The sequence below is a fragment of the Halichoerus grypus genome, chromosome 12 (genome assembly GCF_964656455.1).
Source record: "Halichoerus grypus chromosome 12, mHalGry1.hap1.1, whole genome shotgun sequence".
Taxonomy (NCBI): Eukaryota; Metazoa; Chordata; class Mammalia; order Carnivora; family Phocidae; genus Halichoerus; species Halichoerus grypus.
The window spans coordinates 60651170-60674171 of record NC_135723.1 but is presented as its reverse complement, the minus strand read 5'-3'; the positions used below and the strand labels follow the sequence as shown (position 1 = coordinate 60674171).

Genomic DNA, 23002 nt, shown 5'->3' with positions numbered 1-23002 from the left:
CCCCACCATTCTTTCTCTCTCTCTCTCTCAAAAAAAAAAAAAAGGTTGCAGACCCCTAAAAAATATTTGAAGTGATCCTGAATTGGGGGCCAGAAAATTGGGCTCCTCAAATCTCAATTTCCTAGGTCTGGGTAAGATTTAACAGAAGGGGAAACAATGAACAGTGATAAGATGTATCTGGGTTATCCCCCTTTTGTTTTCCCTAAAATGGGGTTTGGGGACTGCTCCCTTAAAAATGTCATCACAATAAAATTATATTCTTAAGACTAAAGAGGCTTGGACATAACCAATCACATCTAAAACATAGAGGACTAATTATTAGACACACTTCACACCTCTGGAGGGAAATGCTCATTATTGTGTTAGAGGATAGGAATCTGGCAACTCGGCAGAATGCAAATGACCCAGAGCAATTCCACTGGAGCTCGCATGATTACATTCCCATATCGTCCCTCAAGGATGCTAACAAAGCTACTGGGACAGGAGGGACTCTGCAGTGGTTCTTCCATATCGATCATACTGGATTAAGTGGTCTGCCACAACATTTAAATAATAAACAAAACACTTGAAGAAATCACCTTGGACACAGGATTCGCTGGATGTTTGCTCTTGGAGGGTGAATTTATCACAGGACGAGGATATTGCGATTTATTTATGTAGCACCTGCTCTACCACTTTCTTCCTTCTTTCAGCTCCCAGGATCTCCTTTCCCTACAACGTCCCTGCGGCCACACCCACCTTCTAGGCGATCAGCACAGTCTACAGTGACTCATCCTGGAGGGATTTTTTGTCTTCCCATCACTACCCTCCTTCTATATGTTTTGCTTTGTGGATCCTCTTTATTGTTTATTAAACAAGTTACTTAATCAGAACATTCTCCTTTCTTTTACATGATGCCAGGACTTCCATTTTCAGGAGACACTATAATTAACTTCTCAGGAAATGTTTACATTGCCTATAGTTTTTAAGCTTGAAACACCCTCCCAGGAAACTGATAAAACAGTATGACGCTTTCAGATCTGCTTCTTAAGACACAGCTAGTTTAGGGACCACAGATTTGCTGGCTCACTCTGTGTGCTACCAACGACATCCATGAATCCTCACACACTAGCTTCCACACCCCATCCTAAGGAGGCCTAACTCACAATGGGACCAAAGGCCAATCACAGCACTCGGAACATTTCTAAGATATTTGCCTGACACTGATTTTAAATTTTGCCCACTAGACGTGAGCACTCTAGATATGGAACACAGAAATCTGAGACACAAATATGATTCAAGTAAGTATGTATTTTAAAAGGTTTGGTGGAGGGTAGGGGAGCAGTGGAAGAGAGAAAGGAGACAAAGAGAGATGAGGGAGAGAAGGGCAATAAGAATAGATAAAGAAGAAGGAAGGGGGAAATGAAGGCAAGTCAAGAGAGATCACCATTACATAGATGGGCTTTCTTATTCAGAAGAATACAATTTGGGCCTGAAGGGTTACTTTCTGGCAGTCCATATGGCTTCTACACAAGTAAACTTTATCAGACTTTTCATTCTCTGCAATGCAAACCAGACAGCTAACTGTACAATTGCTTTGATTACTTGGTCTCTAAAAATTAGCCAGCTATTGACTCAACTTTCCATTTTATCATGCCTCCAAGATTTAAACAAATGCAAATTTTTTTAACAAATCACAAGCTTTGTGATAAATCAGGGTAAGTGCCAGAACTATTGTGAAACGATTTTGTTTTCAGATAAAAACAAAATTCATCTTTGTCACAGAGGAGACTATCCATACTGATATGCTGGGTGCAGAATAATTGTTTTTATGATTTTAAGCATGTAGAATATGAACAGCAGATAAAGGGATGTTCTTTCTAAGCCATTTCTATCCCCAGCACCTAAAACAGGATGGCATGACATAGTAAAGACTCAAAAATATGTGTCGGACACGGCTGTTTTAGATCTTTTTGAAACCTTGATATATGTAGCTACCGTTTGAACAAGTAACATTCATGAGCTATCTGTCCCTTAAATGTATTCTGTTAGGTTACCTTTTCCCCTGCCTTGAAAGAAATTTAGGGCAAATCTCATGTCTTCAGGTTACTTTTAGATAATAAGAAGTCTGTCCGCAACTCAGCTCAACAAAACACAAAGTGGAGTAATTAACATGTTCAGTCCAGTGAAATATTTTGAACTCGATTCAAAGTTAGAGCTTCCCCACTTCCGGGCTCAGTCTGTTGCTGGCTACTTCCCTGAGGCAGGAGAAATCTATCCCCTCAGCTGCCCTTTTCTACTTCCTCCTCCATCTTACCAGGTGCCCTTTCAGACCAGGATGGAGGGGAGAGAAGGAGTGGGAAAGGTCTTACTCAATTCGTATTCATACCGCTAAAAGAAGGCTTAGGTGCTCTCCCAGCAAGTATTTAAAGTGTTCTCTTCTCCGGGAGTGATTTCATGTGTTCCCCCTGAAATCACCGGGGATCTCTCACCTGTAATAAATGCTTGTTGCTTAGGGCTGCTTCCTCGGCCACTGGAAATCTGGAGGCCCACCCTCCTTTTAGTGTCACTTTACCTTCCCTGTGACTCTCCTGGACGACTATCTCTGAGCCTGCCTTGCATCTGCTTCATGAGAAACAGTCACTCTTTTGCCCTGACAAATGCCTGATACCCAATGGGCCCTCCATGCGACAAGCTGAGAGCAACCTGACCTTTAGATTTCTTAGGGGTGAGTCAGGCCCCAGTCCACTGTGTCCACTAAAGTGCAGAGGACACTTATTAAACCCTCCAATAGGTCTGGCTGAAGCTATTCTCCCTGCGCTTGAGGAAAGGGACAGGGACGCTCCCCACCTTTTCTGGAGAGGGTGAGATTTTGAGCACCGTGCGTGGTTTGCTTCAAAATTCTAACTCTCCACCTTGTTATCCCCCCAAATGTGGGTGAGGAGTCAAGAGTCATACAAACACTTCGTGTCCATGTCTTTTCCACTTCTGCGTGGTGGTCTTTCCCAAATTTTGAAATGGCACATTTACTATACTGGGTGCCCAGCCAATACCGAGATTAAAATAGTTCCTTTTTGGGGGCACCTTGGTGGCTCAGTCGGTTAAGTGCCTGCCTTCGGCTCAGGTCATGATCCCAGGGTCCTGGGGTCAAGTCCTGCATCGGGCTCCCTGCTCAGCAGGGAGCCTGCTTCTCCCTCTCCCTCTGCCACTCCCCCTGCTTGTGCTCTCTCTCTGTCAAATAAATAAATAAAATCTTTAAAAATAAATAAAATAAAATAGTTCCTTTTTCATATAGTATTATACAAAAACAGTCCATTTTATACTAAAATTTGAACATCTAGATTTCCAAAGCAGATTAATCAAGACAATGATTGTTCACATGATTGCATTTTACAGTTTTTCATGTGGTTTGGTTAGGAGGTATCTCTCTCTACAAATCACGGCTTGGCTAAGCCTCTCTAGATGTGTTTTTTTACTTGCTCCCTCTGTCATTTTTGGTTTCTGAGCTCTCAGCTACAGCCCATATCATATCAGTCTCCTGGGGATATCACAGGATCAGGTTTTAGTCATCTGCAAAGTTGGTTTGGTTCACTATTTATGTCCTCTAATTTCTCCGTGAACTTCTATGAAACTGTGAAATTGAAATATTTGAGTTAGGAGCATATTTTTAGGAACTAACCCCGGTAGCTTTTTGTGTGTTTGTTTTGTATGCTGTCCCTGCAGCCAGTGACCCTTGTCCATTCCGTCAGCTAGGACTACTGTTTTTATGACTTTACAGAGAAGGAATGACACAGCATAATGGCAGAAAACAAAGAAATGGATTCTTTTCTATTTCAAAATCTTGGGCCCTGGAATGGGCTGAAGATTTGGAAGGATGAGTATTAAGTAAGGAAAGACTCTGTTCAAGTTCCACAGGCCAGGGGAAGCTAATAGACCAGTGGAGGGTGGTAGAAAGGTGCCAGAGGATGGGGGTCCCTAAGAAGCAGCCACAAACCCCACCCATCTCCAGGCAGAGCCCTGAGAGGAGTGGATAAAGGAAACCCTCTGGTAGAACTAGGGAAAATGAGGCCAGGGGCATTGCACCTGCCTGTCCTGGTAGTTTGGAGGAGGAGGAGGAGGAAACACCAGGATGGAGATGTGTGTGTGGTGTGCCTGGGCAAGTGAGGCAGCCCCAGATGGACCCTAATGCCCAAACACATCCTAAGAACAGGTGAATGACTCCTAAAGATAGCACGTAAGTGGAGACAAACCTTATACAGCCTGCCGAGTTTCACCTCTGGAAAGAACAACTTCTGTCAATCAGGTGTATCAAGAAAGTAACTCAGCAGACAGGCAGACCTTAAGGTGTCTTGCTGTGGAGGATATGGGCCAACACAGCAATGACTCTGAGGAATAGACCACTGGGGACCAGGAAGCAGATGCCAGCACCAACATATGACAGCAACGAGAAGTCAGCCTGCTGCCCTCATGAGGGGTACTGGGTGAGGCCCCCAGAACCTGGACAGACCTGGAAGAGGAGTGGGACAGAGATCTAAGCACTGGCCCCAGAGCCTGTATTTGGCTGCTGTAGTGGATGGAATAGTGTGCCCCCGCCCCGTGCCCACCCCCACCAAATTCATGTCCACCTGGAACCTCAGAATGTGATGTTACCTAGAAACAGGGTGTCTGCAGATATAATTAATTAAGATGAAGTCATACTAGATTAGGGTGGGCCCTCGGTCTAACGACTGGTGTCCTTGTAAGAAGAGGAAACAGAGACACAGAGACCCACAGGGAAGCATGCCCTGTGAATATGGAGGCAGAGATTGGAGTGAAGCAAGCCATAAGCCAAGGAACGCCGTGGATTGCTTGCTGGGCGCTCTTAGAAACTAGAAGCGAGGCAGGGAGCACAGCCCCGCCGACACCTTCTAGCTGCTCGCCTCCAGAACTGTGAGGGAATACCCTTTGCTGTTCTAAGCCGCCCCGTTAGAGTCTGTTACGGCAGCCCCAGGGAACTAGCCTAACTCCTAAGCACACTGCCCCTCCGCACATGGCACCGACCAGCAGCACTGCGGCGGGTGGGAGACAGGCCCCAAAGGGTCTCATCCAGACGGGGCGGAAGCCAAGGACTTCCATCTGACCGAAGGCCTCATCAGCTCTGAGCACAATCTGGAGCTCTGCTCTCAAAAAGAGGTCTATTTTTGGATTCAGTTGGGATCAAGTGCAGCACCAGTAGAAGGCTCGCTCCTGAGAGGCTCTCTGATGCTCCCAGCCTTTCTGTGGTGTCCCGCACTACAGATGATCCAGACCCCGCCCAGAACTCCCCTCATCCTGGCTCTGAAAGGACAACACGGCACACGGGGAAGGGCTGCAGATCTGGACCTGGGGGGTGAACACTAGCTTAGCTAGGTGACCTTGCGCAGGTCACGTAGACTTGCTCCTCCCACCTCATCTTACCTACAGTATATGAATTATACTGCTTGCCCTACTTCATCTCAAAGGACTGCAGTAGAATGAGAATGGTCTGGAGTTGGGTTATTTCTTTAAGATTGTATTTATTCATGAGAGAGAGTGAGCAGGGAGGGAGAGGGAGAGAGTCTGAAGCAGACCCCACACTGAGTGCAGAGCCCGACGTGGGGCTCAATCCACAATTGTGAGATCATGACCTGAGCCGAAACCAAGAGTAGGACACTTAACCGACTGAGCCACCCAGGCGCCCCGGTCTTGAGTTTTAATACACTGCATAGGAAGAAGTACTTATTATCATGATGACTGTAGATTTGTCTTCTCCTTCCTCTTCAAATAAGTCAAATAAATTTTCGGTCTAAGGCAAAAATTGATAAAAACTCAAACTTAAAAATACATTTCCACTATCTTTCTTTAAGCTGACAACTCAGCTGGACTGGAGCAGGCCACTTTGAGGGCTGGGGGGTGAAGCACTATCGTATCCAGCTGTGCACCAGGAGTTTATGAGCCGCTCTTCCCCTGGGGGAACAGGGGCAAAGCCAAGGAGCCTTAAGGAAGGGCCAGCGATCAGGCTGGAGGACGGCAAGTGTAAGGCCACCAGCCTGTTCCAAACTGGCCACTGCAACTGTACTTTTCTAAGAGAGTTGGCTACAGGAGTATAGTTCAGCTGAGAGTCATTTAAAAAAAATTGGTGAAATATACATAACAAATTCACCATATTAATTATTTTTAAGTGCATGTTCAGAGGCATTAAGAATATTCATATGGTCATGCAACCATCACCACCATCCATTTCCAGAACTTTTTCATCACCCTAAACTGAGACTCTGTGCCCATTACACAAGAACTCCCCACTCCCTCCAGCCTCTGGCAACCACTCTTCCACTTTCTGTCTCTATGAACTTGGCCACTCTATGTAATTACGTAAGTGGAATCACACAGTATTTGTCTTTCTGTGTTTGGCTTGTATCACTTAGCCTAATGGCTTTAAGGTTCATCCACATTGTAGCACGTATCAGAATTTCATTCCTTTGTAAAGGCTGCATAACATTCCTGTGTGTGTGTGTGTGTGTGTGTGTGTGTGTGTGTGTGTGTGTTATGTTTTGCTCATCCATTCATCCATTGATAATGGGTTGTTTCCACCTTTTGGCTATTGTGAATCATGCTGCTATGAATGTGGGTGTGCAAATATCTGTTCAAGTCCTTCCTTTCAATTCTTTTGTGTAGCAGAGAGTAATTTTAAAATGTAATCCATAGAAGAAAACTAGTAACTGCTAGAAAAACCTAAAATAATTAAATTTACCTTTCTAAGGATTCAAAAAGGAAGCCATCGTTAGGGTTTTCAGAGCTCATGTTATAAAAGCTTTTCTTATCACAAACTTTTTAAGAAAAATGACAAAGAACTTTCTAGACTCTATTAGAGGACTATACAAATGACAGGAATTAATTATTTTGGTGATTACCAAATTTTACACCTGTCATTTATATATTTAATGTCAAGATTATAGCTTTAATTATCAAAATTGACTATAGAACATGAAAATATATTCATTCAATTTCTTAGAATATTTTGGTTATAGCTAACTTCATACATATATAAATAAGCATTTTAAAAATACTGCATGTGGTAACATGTAGTTTTAAGGAATATCATGCTTCATGTGATAAGCTTATTCCTCTGTTTTATCAAATGCCTACAAGTAAATCAAATTTAAATAGGTGAAGACAAGGCACTTACTATTTAAAGAATCCCTAAAGGAAATCTTTTGGAAAATATACTTTTTGTTATTCAAATGATCACCTGTTAATTTCTCTACTTCAGAATTTCATGTTCTGGGATTTTTTTGAAAAAGAGAAACTCTTCAAGTCTGAAAAATGAATCACCACTTTCTTTTTTTAAAACTTTACCAATTGGGCTCATCATATTATTTTTTTGGCTCAAAGCATTATGCTGTATCTTTGGCTATTTTGAGCACACTGAAAAGTAGAAAAGAGCACCACTCAACATTGAGAAAGAATGTAAAAGGGCAATATTTTCCCAGGATTGTCCATACAGAAGCCAGCTGTCAGAGGCCCAGGGAGACACCGCATGCTTTAATGGACTGTCTCGCCTTCTCCTTTCTCCTCTCACCAGCTCGCCTTTTTTTCTCCTACTTCATTAATGGCCAATTCCTGTCTCTTTTCAGGATATTTCTGGCCTCACTCTCTTCCGTTCTCTCTGAAATGCCCTAGATCAAGACCTCACCAACTTCTGTTTAGTGTGTTGTCTCCAGTCTCTGTCATCGTTGGCCATTGCCTCTGCCCCCAAGTCCATACTCCTCAGCTCGACATGGAAAACCTTCCATAATCTGACCCCAATCTTTTTTCCTAGTCTACTTGCGCTCTTGTTTCTCATGCACCCTGGACTGTAATGAAATCTGCTCCTTCTGGGTTCCCTCTGAGTTCCTGCCTCCAAATCTTCACACCATGTTATTTTCTCTGTCTTCCCTGTTTCTCCTTCCTGGAAACTCAGGCTCTCATCTGTACTCTCATGGGGAGTTATTGATTTGTCTCTTAAAATGCTTGTCACTTTCTACCCCATGTGTCAGTTATCTGTGTTTATACCTCAGTCCCTCATGTCTTCTATCTAATAAAAGTTGAGGAATGATCATGGGATACCAAGCAGTATCAGTAGCCTTGTTTCATAATTGTATTACTCTTATGAACAGTCAGAGTTTTGAGTTATGTGCAATAATCATAAAATAATACACAGAGGACATATTGTGCTTTCCAAATCTATTACCTATTATCACAAGACTTCTGAAAGAGGTGACATCTCGAATCCTCATTTGACATATGAGCAAAATGAAGCAAAGATCTAGGAAAAAACAGTGTTGCTGTATCAGGTGAACAGGAATTTCTGAAGGTGCTAGAAAAACATAAAGTATTCACAAGAATGAAGCTCAGCCTGACTACGCACCCTTTGCTACAGTCTCCAGACAGCACTACCTATGAACTCAGGAATGTCTTGATTTATGAGGATCATCAAGATTAACAAAACTTCAGATGAAACGCAAGAGTGAGTGTGTTCTCTCATGACAATAGAAATCACCAGAGATCACTATTAGTAATGTTCTTTAGGACAGATTCTCCTTTTTATTTTTTATTTTATTTTTTAAAAGATTTTTAAAAACTTATTTGAGAGACAGAGAGAGAGAACATGAGCAGGAGGAGGGGCAGAGAGAGAAGCAGGATCCCCCCTGAGCGGGCAGCGGGGGGGGCCTGGATCCCAGGACTCCGGGATCATGACCCGAGCTGAAGGCAGCCACCCAACTGACTGAGCCACCCAGGCACCCCCAGATTCTCCTTTTTTAATCCAGAGGAGCCATTAACAGGCATCTGCCTGGATTTGCCTTGCTCTCAAGTGCAAATCTCACCTCCAGTCAAGCTCCTCTCAGTGAGGTAACTTTGTACACAGAATCAGGCTAGTGGCAAAGTATCCCAAGGAGCGTTTTCCTGTTATAACTCACTCTTCACCCCTGCAAGGCAATTCATAAGAAGTTCTTTGAATCTCTGGCTTCCATTATGCCTGTTTATACTATTAAATAGATTTAGAGCACTTTACCTGTTTTGTCCATCACTTTTTCAATGGAGTACACATAAGCCATTAGAAAGGAGCGTTTTTTAAAAGTACACAATGGAAAGCAACCCAGCCCTGTAGCATGCAAATACCCTGGCCAAAGCTAGCAGAGTCTGTTAGGCAAATCCTCTCTTGGAGATACCTTTTATTCCCTTTGGAGTGTCCAGCAGCTCTCTTTTGTTTTACCCCCCTAGCACTCAGCAACATACGAGCTATCTACCCAACACACTGGGGATCCTTACACATAGAGCATTTTAGCATATGTTTAATAAAATACATTTGATATATCTAGATTTTTTAAAAGATGATTAAACATAAACCTTCCCTTTTTGGAGTAATCCTGGCTGTGAGCTTCTTGGCCCTTGTACTTATTTCTTCAACACAGACGATTTCTAGCATGTGGTGCCCATGGACAGCTCAGCCAAGATCATGCCATTTTTCCCTCCTCTGGGACCCAACGCCCAACATCTCAGACAGCAGTGAGGCCTCCCACCAGACCCTGTTGGCTCAAGGCCCTTTGTTAATTTGCCTAATCCTTTCTGCCAGCAAAGACAGCAATGCCACGGAGGCCAGAGCTGCAGTAGTCAATAATCTGCTTCCTCTGATCTTGCTAACAAATATGAAGAGATGGGTGAATAGGCTCGACAGCCAAGTATTCTGGGCTTCACCTATGCTACCGGGTGAAAATATTGGTAGAAAAGCTTCAGTAACCATGAATGGATGGTCTTGTGGTTTTACATACCTTTCCAGACTCCTGAGATTTACTGTTGGGTAGTTTCTGATAAAGAACTGTCATGGTAGAAATGCCATGTAATTCTTAGACCCTCAGACTCGCATTTCAGAAAAGCAGAAGCTGAAATCCAGCTCTGTGTTGTAAAACAATCTTACGTAAGTTGCTTAACCTGTTTCTTCCTCTGCCAGACAAGAGTGAGACGACCCCCACTGGCCTCTGTCTGTAGACGCATCTGAGGGCCCCTGGACAAGTGCACAGTGCTGGGCAAGAAGGACGGTTATGCCCGGATTAAGTAGGAGGCTTTGTTGTGGTGCACAGGTGCTTTCTCTTTATAATGTCTAAGTAGACACAAAACAGTAGGAAAAGGAAAATAACCAGCAGGAGGGGGATTTATAAGAATGAACTTTTATCTGATAAAAAAGGGACTGTATACATTTTATTACAGTTCTAATTATACTGAGTGCCTTCACTCTCCAAGGCACTTTCTAGGTGTTAAAAACACCAGAAAAATAAAATGCAATCACTGACCTCAATGTGCTTACATTTGGTGTATACGTTTTTGGGCGTGTCTGTGTGTTGTGACTACATGTGTGTATATGAGTGTGTCCATGTCTGTGCGTCTGGGTTCACAGCTAAACTGAGGTACACTGGAGCTTGCTATTCTAAGGAGCATGGTTTACACGGTGAGTCCAGGCTGATTGGCAAGGATCTGGAAAAGCTTCACAGACAAGTCTGTGTGTGTGCTGGGCCCTGACAGGAATAGAACTTCTGCACGCAGAAATACAGAAGGGATTTGGGAAGAAAGAAACAAAAAATATGTGAGAAAAGGCAGGGAGTGGAGATAGTGCAAGGCATGTCCCATGGATAGCAGTGTGCTGATGTGTACAGGTAATGTCAGCTGGACACCTGTGAGGCCTTTACCTGGCTAGGAGGCACCAAAGACAGGCAGGAGGGGGCCTCTACATCTCCAGCAGTCTCTCAACCTGCACTTATCCTGCCTCTGAATCAAAATGAGCCACATTAAGGCTGTTTCTCTGACTCTGCCCTTGTCCTTCAGTTTGGCACAAAAATGGCACTTTCTTGCACTTACAAGACAGATTCTAAGGATTTACTTGGAATTTAGAGTTCTGAGGAAGTGTTTCTGTGTACACAGGAAGGCTGGCAAAACAAGAAGGGCATTCCACCTCCCAAAACACTGTTGTTTTTCCTAACTCATTTAACTATAAGAAAACTAGGAATCCTTTAAACTCCTATAAGGCATGAGACTCAAGTGGTTCTACTGCAGTATTCTCCAAGTGCATTGCTAACAATAAAGAGAACATTCACCATTCATTCATTCTTTCCTTCATTCAACAACTATTTACTTAACACCTATCATGCACCACACAGCTGGTCTAGGCATTGGGGATGTGGTAGAGAACACAGTAGATAGCCCCCCACCCTGCCCCGCCATGGAGCTCACAGGCTAGTGGGTGGAGACTGACAATAAATGAAACAAGCAAGTCAAAGAGTAAGCCAGACTATGAGATGCACTATGAAGATAAGGGGCAGGGAAAGAACATAGGTAGTGCCAGTGACATGTGAGCTAATACTTGAAGGAAGAGAGGGGTAGAGATTCATGCAGATATCTATGAGAATAGCCTCTGTGGCAGGAGGAACAGCAATGCAAAAGCCCCGAAATGCACCTGAGGTGGTTGAGGATGCCAGGATGCCTAAAGCTGAACAAGGGAAGGAGACGGTAGTGAGATGTAAGGGCAGAGATGCAGCAGCAATCAGGAGGCTGGAGCAAGAGGACCATTAGTAGAGTGCAGATTGTGGAAGCAACTAGAAGATGATATTACATGGTGGAGAAGTGAATGATCGATATTAGCAGATGCGGCTGAGAGTCAAGTAAGGTGAGGGCTGAGAATGGACTCTTGAAGTCAGTCAACGTCGTGGAGGTGGTTGGTGACCCTGACTAGAAGGGATTAGGTGGAGGGATGGGAGAAAAAGCCTGATTGCAGGGAATTCAATGGAGAAAGGGAGGGAAAGAATAGACCACAAAGCGTTTTGCTGAAAAAGGAGCAGAGATATGAGTGGTCATTGGATGAGGAAATGCTGCCAAGAAAAGTTGTTTTAATATAAGGAACCCATACAACCCAATAGCAAAAAGGCAGATAATATGATTTAAAAATGAGCAAAGGACCTGAATAGACATTTTCCCAAAGAAGACGTGCAAATGGCCGGTAGGTACATGAAAAGGGGCTCCACAGCACTCATCATCAGGGAAATGCAAATCAAAACCACAATGAGATACCACCCCACACCTGTCAGAAGGGCTGTTATCAAAAAGATAAGAGAACAAGCATTGGCATGGATGTGGAAAAAAGGGAACCCTTGTGCACAGTTGGTGGGAATGCAAATTGGTGCAGCCACTATGGAAAACAGGATGGAGGTTCCTAAAAAATTTAAAAATAGAGCTACCATATGATCCAGCAATCCGACATCTGGGTATCTATCCAAAGGAAATGAAATCACTATCTCAAAGAGATGCCTGTACCCCATATTCATTACAGCCTTATTCAAAGTAGCCAAGATATGGAAACAACTGAAGTGTCCCCCAATGGATGAATGGATAAAGATGTTGTGGTATTCAGCCATAAAGAAGGAAATCCTGCTATTCTCAACAACATGGATGAACCTTGAAGGCAATATGCTAATTGAGATAAGTTAGAGAAATAAAAGTACTTCTTGATACTATTTATATATGAAATCTAAAAAGAGTTGAACTCATAGAAACATATACAGCATGGTAACTATAGTTATAATACTGTATTATATACTTGAAGTTTGTTAAGAGAATAGATCTTAAACGTTCTCATGGCAAAAAAAAAACTCCACAAAGGTAACTATGTTAGGTGATGGATCTGTTAATCTTACTGGGGTAATCATATAAATCTATCTATCTATCTATCTATCTATTTATCTATATGGATATATATGGATATATATATATGTGTATATATATATCCAATCATCACATTGTATACCTTAAACTTACACAATGTCATTTGTCAATATATCTAAATAAAGTCGGGGGGGGTAGTAAAAAAAAAAGAAAGAAAAGCTGTTTTTGTTTGACTGATCCTTTTTGTTTTGTCCTGTTTTTTAAGTGAGAGAAATAACAGCCTGTTAGTAGGCTGATAGGAATGGATCCAGTAGAGTGGAAAACTGATGATGCTGGAGAGAGAAGGGGAATAGTTGGAGAGGGAGACTCTAGTGGACAAGTGAATGGGATTACCTTAGGCAGCAACAGAGACAGTTCATGACCTGGAAAAAAAGAGAAGGCAAAGCAGCCGGGCACCAAGGCTGGAATGCAGATGAGTGCCTGGAGCTCATGGAGATCCTCTTCTGACAGCTCCATCCTCTTCTCATTGGGAATGTGCAGGGGGCTCGTGGTAGAAGAGGAAGACAAGGTGGGTCAAGCGGGGCCTGGGGTGCTGACCCTGAGTGGGGAGGAGGTGTGACATGATCTGACCTGCATTTTGGAAGCTCCCAATGGCATGTGGGTTCTGAAGGGAGACAAAGATGGAAACAGAGCAGCAACCAGTTAGGAGGTTACAGCAATGATCCAGGATGAAGATGAGATGTCTATGGGCTTTTGTCATAGACCACAGTGGTAGCAACGGAAGTGGTAGCAACAGATCAGATTCTGAATATATTTTGAATACAGGTGAGTATGGAAGAGTCAGTGAAGTACAGGGTATTTTATTGTTTTGCACCCAAAGGAATACAACAAAACCAAGAGATGTTATTACAACACTTAAGACAAAAAGCAGTCACATTTCAGCTGCTTTTTACTGACAATAATCCAGTTTTTAACTAGCAAAGACTATTCCAGAACTGTGGCAATGTCAGTAAGTGAGGCCAGTAAACACATAAAATCTGTTGGTATTATAAAGCATTGTAGAAATTGAAGCTGTGGTTAAAAGCAAGGCATCTGTATCTGGTCCAATAAGCCAATTGTCAGAAATGAGTCAATAAATCACAAAATTAGTGTGAAAAATATTTCAAGCTTTCCAAGATCAAAGAACGGATAGTAAAATATTAACGATGTCATTTTAACTTTCTTTTCTCAATATTTATTAGTGTTTGACCTCCCTTGAAATGAGAGTTCCATTATAAGGTCTTTTGATAAATGGATTGAAGGTTGCTCAAAGCACTCCATCGTCACTCAGTATTTTCTATTCTCCAGTGAAACACTATTAGTCTGCATTTTATAGTAACTGTCCTCAGCATATCAAAAACATGCATCTCTACTCAACACAGAGAAGAACTAAGAGGATTGCCCTTTCTCTCCCTTCTCTGCCACTGGTAACTGCAATTACAGATACTCTTAGAGATAAAGTAGGAACACGCATATTTACATAGCATGGTAAAAGTGTGACCATGCCTGGTCATTCACGAGGCCTACTTTAAACACATTTAATCTAATATTTAGGGCTTGAAACAACCAGAATAAATGAGGAGCCCAGTTCCCCTTTTCAAATTTATAGCAAACTTCCTAGAGAGTAGAGGGCAGAGATCCCTCTCTCTTCTTTCCCTATGTCAGGTTTGGTTTAAGAAGCATTAACCATTTTTGTCACCCAGATGTTCTCTGCCATCCTAAAGGGCATATAAGACAGATTCCTGTAAGAATCACGGCAATTTTTGACCAAATAATTAAACTTCTGGAATTTAATATTAAAGAAACAAAGATGCATAAAGATTTAGCTGCAAAATCCTAAAATTTGTATGGATCCACAGAAGACTCGAATAGTCAAAGCAATCTTGATAAAGAAAAATAAAACTGCTGGTATCACAATTCCAGACTTCAAGTTATATTACAAAGCAGTAGTAATTAAAACAGTATGGCATTGGCATAAAAATAGACACGTAGATCAATGGAATAGAACTGAAAACCCAGAAATAAACCCACAATTTTATAGTCAATTAATCTTCAACAAAGGCGGAATGAATGTACAATGGGAAAAAGACAGTCATTTCAACAAATGGTGTTGAGAAAACTGGAAAGCCACATGCAAAAGAATGAAACTGAACCACTTTCTTCCACCATACAGTGGATTTTGAAAGAAAATCAATATAAATTAACCACATTTTTATAAGTAGAAAATATATATTTACATGTATATATGTACATAGAAGGAAATTAGAAGCATAAACACCAAAAGATTTATGTGACTATTTCTAAACACAGGATTTTCAGGGAGGCTGTCCTTTTGGCTCATTAGTACTTTGTTCTAATTTTTCCATAAGCATCCTTTTATTAATCGTGTAATTGGAAATGTATCAGTAAAAGTTACTAAACATTATTCACGGTGGCACTCAAGTCTCATAAGTCTGGCCAAATGCACCCCTATGGCTCCTAACCTTATTTGCTTTCTAGATATGTGGTTATGTTAGTGTTTAAGCCCTAATGTGGCCCAGAGATGGCCTTCTTCCATAGATCTCTGACAATCTGCTCACAGTCAGGCTGACTACATTCTTCAGGCAACAAGGGCAAGGAAATAGGTAACAGCCACAGATTCTAATACCCATAGAACCACAAAGAACGAGGCTTTAACTATAAGCTTCAAAAGAGATATGTCATAATGTTGGTTTCCTTTGCATGAAAGCAATAGGAATTGTCTAGCAACAAAGTGTAACCAGCACATCTATGGGGGTTAGAAGGTAGGGCACATAGGGGAGGAGATAAGAAAAGCCCCAGAAAGTGATCATGAACTCAGTGCATATTTGGTGGGATGGGCCTTGTGCTATAAAACAGCAAAGCACAGTTAGGGAAATTCCAGGTAATTTCAAGAATAAGACCCAGTTAGGCCTAAGCAATTTCCAAAGATTCCTTTAAATTAAGGATGAGGTCCCTAATGAACTAAATTCTAATACCTTGAACTTCAAACAAACTGCTTGAAAAGCAACACTAAAAACATCAAACAGAAAGTAGATTAAGTGCATGCTCCATCTGTAAGAGCTTGCTTACCACAAACTCAATTACTTGTTCCAAAATGAGATCCCAGTTTGTTTGGATTTACTGATAGGCTTATCCTGATAAATGAGAATGACAGATCTAAGAGGAGAAAGCTTCTGTTTCTTGGTTACACTCAAAACCACAGCTCCAGGTAAATGCATAAACAGGTAGCTATGCTTTGCAAAACAAAACAACCCTTTGCAAAACAAAACAGTGTGTTTCTATAGGCAAAGTCAACCCCAGTATATACGATTTTTATCTTTTATGCCATCTATTTGAATATAGAAAACACTAGGGTATATTTGTGTTTGGAAATAGGTCCCAACTCCCACAGCGCCCCTGCCCAGGGATAATGTTTATTCCAAATAAGTATGTTCTCTCTGTTCAGTTCTACGGTTTGCTTGTATCCGATTTTGGCCTATTTTTCAGCTCCGAGCAGAGGGCAGAAGCATGTGGGCCTCGCTCCCCCGTTAACGCACTCATGCCTACCGTCCGTCATGCTGGCCTTTGTGAGGCTGCCAGCATCCTCCTCTCGGGGACATCTGTTGCCTTGCTTCAAGCAAGGCACTTCCTAAGCACGTGACTGGGCCGTGCAGAATCAGAGAGTGCCACCTCCAACAAGAGGCGTCTGTCCACCTCGCCTCTCCCCTGTCATTTCCTCCTCCAGCCTCGGCCTCAACAAGTGGCCGAGCCTCACACAAGCTGTCAGGGACAGATGCTATGTGAAAAGAGGAAATTGGACTCAAAGATGCTACAGCTTTTTTAATTAAGTCCAACCTAAAAGCCAAATAGTGAGGCATGAAATGAATACTTACTTGCAAATAAGCACCACATTTCAAGACCAAATGCACTGGTTCGGGTTAGCAGGCAACTTCTTAGCTTTCTCAAATGTCATATTGTTCCTCATTCAGTGCATTGGATATTTTCACATCTGCAGTGGACAATTTGTTTTGCATTGGTACATGAGTATCCTGAGTTTTCTTTTGTCATTTCCTTCCTCCGCCGTCCCTGGGCTAGTTGAGTTGGCAGGACCAAGGGTGTCCACACACAGCCAAATGTTCACTCACATCTATTCATCACTCACCTCCTCGCTCCCTCGCTCCGCAAACACCCACCGGTGCCCACTACACGTCAGGCCTGGCTTCACATTCTACGAAAAAGGAAGAATAACATCCTGGCTTTCCTCTTCCCAGCTCCCCAAGATAATTCTAGTCATTTGCTTTTGTCTCCATTTTCTCTAGTTTACTATTTGTTCTCTATTCTGGTTCCTTACTGTTTCTCCCTGTGAAATGCCTGCTAATTAAAGTGGACTAGAGGCCCAGGGCCTCTGCTATAATTCTCAGCTTACATCACCAAGATCCTTGTTGATTATTAAGGATGGTGAGGACTCAGGGAGAAGAACACAGGGAGTTTTAGAGAGAAGAAAGTAGGAAAAAGAAAAAAGAAAACCCTTCAGACACAGAAGGAAAATAGAGAAGACAAACCTTATGACATACCTTAGAAATTCTAAGGTAATCACAAAATACAGATGGGCCTCATTAAGATTTATTATTTTTCTAATTTCCTTTCCATCCTTTCAATCACAGAGAATGAAATCTATTATTTAAGGTGCTTGAGAAAGTTTTCATATATTGCAAAATCAGTAAGTGGTGGGGTGGGGTACCTCAGGCATCATCTTGCCTGCTTTACAGACCAGGAAACCAGGGAGAAGGGCTTGTCCAAGACCACACAGGGAGGTACTGGCTGAGGCCAACTTGGAGTCCCAGGTTTTCTGATCTTCTCCCCTTCCTATTCGTAGCCCCAGCCCTCTTCCGCAATTCAGTGTTTTCTAATATATCAACGTTATAGAACATTGCATGAGTTGCAAGAGAAAGTAGATAAAGCATATGCTTGCTAGGGAAATCAAATTATAATGTTTGGAGTTTTCCTAGAAAATCATGACCTGAAGTATTTTTTAAAGAATTTCTGAAAAGGGGGCGCCTGGGTGGCTTAGTCGGTTGAGGCTCTGACTCTTGATTTTGGCTTGGGTCCTGATCTCACAGTCCTGGGATCTAGCCTGGCATCAGGCTCCCCGCTCAGCATAGAGTCTGCTTGTCTCCCTCTGCTCCTCCCCCTGCTCTCTCTCTCTCTCATAAATAAATATTTTTTTAAAAAGATTTCTGAAAAGTAAATTTCAAACAAACACAACTGAGAAAATGGGAAGGAGCAGGAATTGACTTGTTCCAAGAGCATACTCACCATTGGGTAACAGTCAGTAAAGGAATATCTGACTTTGGATTATTTTTATCTTAGTTTTATTAAGGAAGACAGAACATAAAAGTGAGTAAGAATTTGATTTCCCTCGATCTACTAGTTAGAACTCTTTGGGTTAAGTGACAGAAAAGGTAGCCTAAGTTGGCAGATGCAAAACAAAGAACATATTGTTCTAAGAACCAAAACATCCAGAGGTAGGTCTCATTTCATGCATGGCTTGGCGCAGAATTCGGATGGTGACTAACACTTGCGTGGTCCATGCTGGGTACTACTCTCAGTGTTTCACATGACTCGCCTATCTCAAAACAACTCTGTGAGCAGCTATTACAATGATTCCCACTTTATAGATGAAGAAACTGAGGCACGGAGACTAACTTGTCCTGAGTGACCCCATTAGTAGATGGCAGAGCAATTCAAACCCAAGCAATCTTGCTCCAGAGTCTAGATCTTCATCACTGCCTCCTTGTATCACCAGAGTCCAGATTTTCATCACAGCCTCCTCATATCACCAGAGTCCAGTTTTGTTCTATCTTTCATCTCTGCTGCCTGTGTGTTTCCATTCTTTTTGAGATTCTCCCCTCCTAGAAGCAAGATAGCTTGAAACAGCTTGAGCCTCAAAACTTGACAGTCCCAAGGTCCAGCCAAAAAGGCCAAGGGTTTCTTTTTCCTACATCCTGGCAAAAGTCTCCCTGCATCTCACTGGCTTGAGTCAAACATGAGAGAATGCTAACGTTCTGACTGGCCAATCCTGGGTCCCCTATCCCCATGGAGCAGAAGGTGGCGACTCCCCCAAACAGCCCCAGAGAAACTGAAATAGTTATCAGAGATGGTGAATGGATACTGGCTGGTAGAAACAACTGGTGAACACCACATTGTAAAATGTCACCACAAGAATTAAAACACTTTGCTTTCAATTATCCAATAGAAGCTCTTGGTCTTCAGGAATTATAGGTATTCCCTAAGACCTGTGGCAACTTTCATTTTTACGAAGGAGAAAGGTATATGAAAAAAATCAACCAAGATAAGACAATCATGGTATATTTATAATCATGGACTACCTCTACCAGGCCCATTCATATCAGTTTTAGGATTCTTCAATGAATCCATGGAATCAGAGAATCTTCTCCTTAGGGTGGATATGGGAGCTCATCCATCCCAAGATCTCACATAGAGCACAGGCTGTCCCCAGTGCTGCCAAGGACCATACCCTCTGTTTTATAAGGCAGGTCTGTTTCTCACCTTTCACATAAGGCAGGGTTGGTGGAGAAAGGGCAAAAGGACAGGAGAAAGAAAGGTGATACTCCAGAAGACACCTGCCTTTACCTCTGCACCGTGGAAACTGTAGCACCATACTCAGGCCTGTCTCCTCATTTCCCTCGCCACCCCATCCCCATGTGCAGCCCTTGCCTGTACTTTCGCACCTCTCCACGTGTCCTGATTGTCACACCAAAGCCCCTCGTCTACCTCTCATTGTAAAACACTTCGGATCTGCTGCTCCTCTGACGCCTCAATCCTTTAGGCTTCCCAAGGTCCTCTATCCTCCTCTAAATCATCTTTATCTTTTCCCTTGGGAGTCTAAGTGGAAACAAAGAAAGGCGACAGAGATTGCAGTTGTGGGAGGAAATGTTTATCTACAGGGGACCAAACCACGATGGGTGCATGTGATGTCCAACCTGGAACTGATGCTATGAAGTGTTTGTGAGCACTCTCTAGGAGCTATCATGACCTCCTAGTTGTGGGAGGCCAGGGAACAAGACTCAACACCCTGTACCTGGACTCCAGGAAATATTTCATTGTGTTTCTGAGGGTGCCTTTATGAGTTGGATGACTGCCAGTAGATGATACGATTAGTTGGATTTGAGACTATGTGAAGGACCCAAGCACTGGAAGTGGGCCATCAAAATGGTGCCAGAGGACTCTGACTTCAGCCCTGTCCGGTTCCAGAATTCTGTCAATAACCCTACGAGGATATTTATGGCACGCTAATCAAATAATTGAGAGTTGAGGGGATGCTGGGAAGAAGACAATAGTGTTGGATGACATAATCAGGATCGAGCAAGATACGTACCAGATTCCTGATGAGACAGAGTAGTGATGAATGTTAAGCCTGTATTGGGGTTAAAATAAACACGTACAAGTTCATGACTGTGGAGACACACCTCAGCAGGTTTGTGTGTGAGAAAAGGAGTTTCACTCTGCTTGTGGTATGAGTCAACACTGCAGGGTGGTTACCAAAAAATCTAATGTGGTCTAATGCTGTCCTGATGGAAACAGAACATTTGGACTGTGGCTTGTGTTAGGCATGCTGTATTTTATGTGAAGCAGACCACACCAGGAGTTTTGGGCTTAGTCCCTGCTGTACTCTTAAGAGAAAAACAGGGGCAACCTGAAATTCAGTAGGAAAGGGGTGACTTTTACAGTGAAGGGACTAGAAACTCCTGTGAGAGCATGAGGATGTTCTGCCTGGAAAAGAGAAGGCTTATGTGAAACATACCTTGAAGGATATGATAAGTTGTCTCGGGAAAGAAGGGATCCATTTGATGTCTGTATCGCTGATGGCCAGACCTGGACCAACAGTGGGAGCGACAGGTATCCTAGAGGGCCTGTAGCAACTGGACTGGCTGATCTCTAAGGTTCTTGTTCAGTCCTGAAGTTCCAGGAAGTCATGATTTTGAGATGTGGGTTAAAAGGCACACTGGAGTAGTGGGGACGTATGTGCACTCTGCAGCCAGAATCCTGAGGTTCAAATCCTGGTGTCCCAGTTTTTTATTGCTGTGCAACAAATCAACACAGACTTAGTGGCTTAAAACAACAGGTACCTACTAGCTCATAGTTTCTATAGAACAGAAGTGCAGGCAGGGCCTAATTGGGTCTTCTACTCAGAGTCTCTCAAGGCTGAAATCAAGATGTCAGCTGGAGTGTGCTTCTTTCTCAAGCACAGCGTTCTTCTCCAAACTGGCAAAACTCATTCCCCTGAGGCTGATGACCAAGCTCCTCATTTCCTTGGGAGCCGTTGGCCAGGGACAACTCTCAGCTCCTAAGGCCATTCTAATTGATTCCTGCCACGTGATCCCCACCATAGACTTTCAAAACATGGCTGTTGTCTTCTTCAAGACCAACAGAAGAATCACTTGCTTTGCTTCTCTCCCTCCAGGGGAAGGCCTGGACCCTCTTATAATGGGCTCACCTGATTAGGTCAGGCCCACCCTGGGACTCTCTTGATTCATTCAAAATCAACTAATGAAGGACCATATTTATATCTTCAAAATCACTTTCTCCTTGCCATATAATCAGGAGAGTGAAAACCTGCCATCTTTACCATCCTCTCCACACTAAGAGGAGAAATTTGGGGGGCCATCCTAGAATTCTGCCAATCACGCATTGCTTTTCCGCTCATAGATTCAGATCTCAGGCGAGCTGCTCGGCCTCTCTGTAACTCAGTTACTTCAACCATCAAGTGGGGATAAGGACTCCTCAAGAGGTTGCTAGGAGGCTTAAAGGAGTTAACTCCACAAAGCACTTAGAACATAACCTGGCCAGGAATCCACGGGATCCTTAGGAACAACTGAATCCACGAGCGGTCAGACGTCCTATGGTCACTGTGCTCGCAGGCAGGGCCTGTTCTGCGGAGGGCTGGCTTCTGTGTTCTGTCCTACTGGCCAGTTCTCTTTGCTGCCACTCTCACCATTTGGCTGTAATCTCCTCTGCTGCTTCGGGTGTCTCCACCACCTGCTGTTATCCTTCCTTTTCTCTGTGCTTCTTCCCTCCATCAGTCTTTTTCTTCTTTCTCTGTTACTTCTCTCATTATTCTCATTTTTTTTTACACTGGCAAGATTTGCTATTATTAGCCCCACGAATAAGACTACATCTTCAGAACAGCTACCATTCTGTCATGTGGTCTACACAACGTTGGCTCTTTTTGTTAGCATTCACGACGTCTAAGCCCTAAACACCGGGTGGTTTTTTGTTTTGTTTTGTTTTGTTTTGTTTTGTTTTGTTTTGTTTTGATTTGATATTGTTTCAGATTCCTGAAGTTATTAAATTTTGACTTATTTTCCCTTTAGGTTAAAAATTCTCCTTTCCCAAGCAGATAAATCAGAAAATAATGTTTCACCTTTCAAAACAATTCAGCATCAGAACTTCCTTCTCGTAGAAAAATCCCCCAGCACAGTTAAAACATTATTCATTTGATAACAATTCATTCTCAAAAACATTTTTCAGGAGCCCTTCTATTGCGCAAAGTGAATCGCTCCTGGTTTGCAATCTAGTTTGCCGATGAAAACTATAATGGGAGGCTAGCAAAGGGAAAAAGCAAAGCAATTTCAGTCTGCCAAAGTCAACGTAAACCGCCAACACAGCTGTGGCTGTCTGCAGTCTTGCAAAATACAATACGTTTCAGCCCCGTGCCCTGCACATAGTAGGTACTCAGTAGAACTTTTCTGAGTTGAATTGAGGAGATGTCTCCAAAAGCAACAACCACGAATCCATTTAGTGTTCCTTCTTCTATCAGATTCCTAACTCCAACATGAAGAGTTTTCAAAACAAACAGAAGAACCAGTAGTAATGAATATGGTTCGACGCAGACGGCTTGTATGGACAAACGAGCTGACATGCACTATCAGTTACATCTTCAGTGCTCGGCAAAAACCAGGTGAGGTCATAGCTCCTATTCTGACCAGTTCAATCATGCCACTGAGAGTCAACATGACTGTCTCTACACTGCTTATGTAGGAAGCCAGAAGGTGAGTCCAGAGTGTCCCCACCACTCCGGCCACCCCCAGTGCCCAGGCAGCAGAAACTGGTGGTGCCTCTCTGATAGTCGGCATCCCCAGGCAGAGCGCAGTTCATGCGCTAGGAGCTGACGCCAGGAAGAGGCACCGGCCCCAGGGCCATCTGTGTAACTCAGGGGAGATCAGGACACAGAGGTACCCCCCATGTAAAGTCACCCCACTCATAAATATCTCTCAGA

At 43.0% G+C, this 23002-nt stretch overlaps 1 protein-coding gene across 2 annotated transcripts in view; it reads right to left on the bottom strand.

Moving 5' to 3' along the window:
* The window catches only part of CHN2 (chimerin 2), a 298376-nt gene that overhangs the window by 196951 nt on the left and 78423 nt on the right, over positions 1 to 23002 (bottom strand). The window contains exon 2 of one of the 2 annotated variants that reach the window (XM_078059407.1): positions 16596 to 16711. The exons of the other annotated variant lie outside the window; for it this stretch is intronic. Within the exon in view, the coding sequence (XP_077915533.1) occupies positions 16596 to 16614 (19 nt within the window). The 5' untranslated portion in view covers positions 16615 to 16711. The remainder of the gene's footprint in view (positions 1 to 16595; positions 16712 to 23002) is intronic. 2 annotated transcript variants of the gene reach the window in all.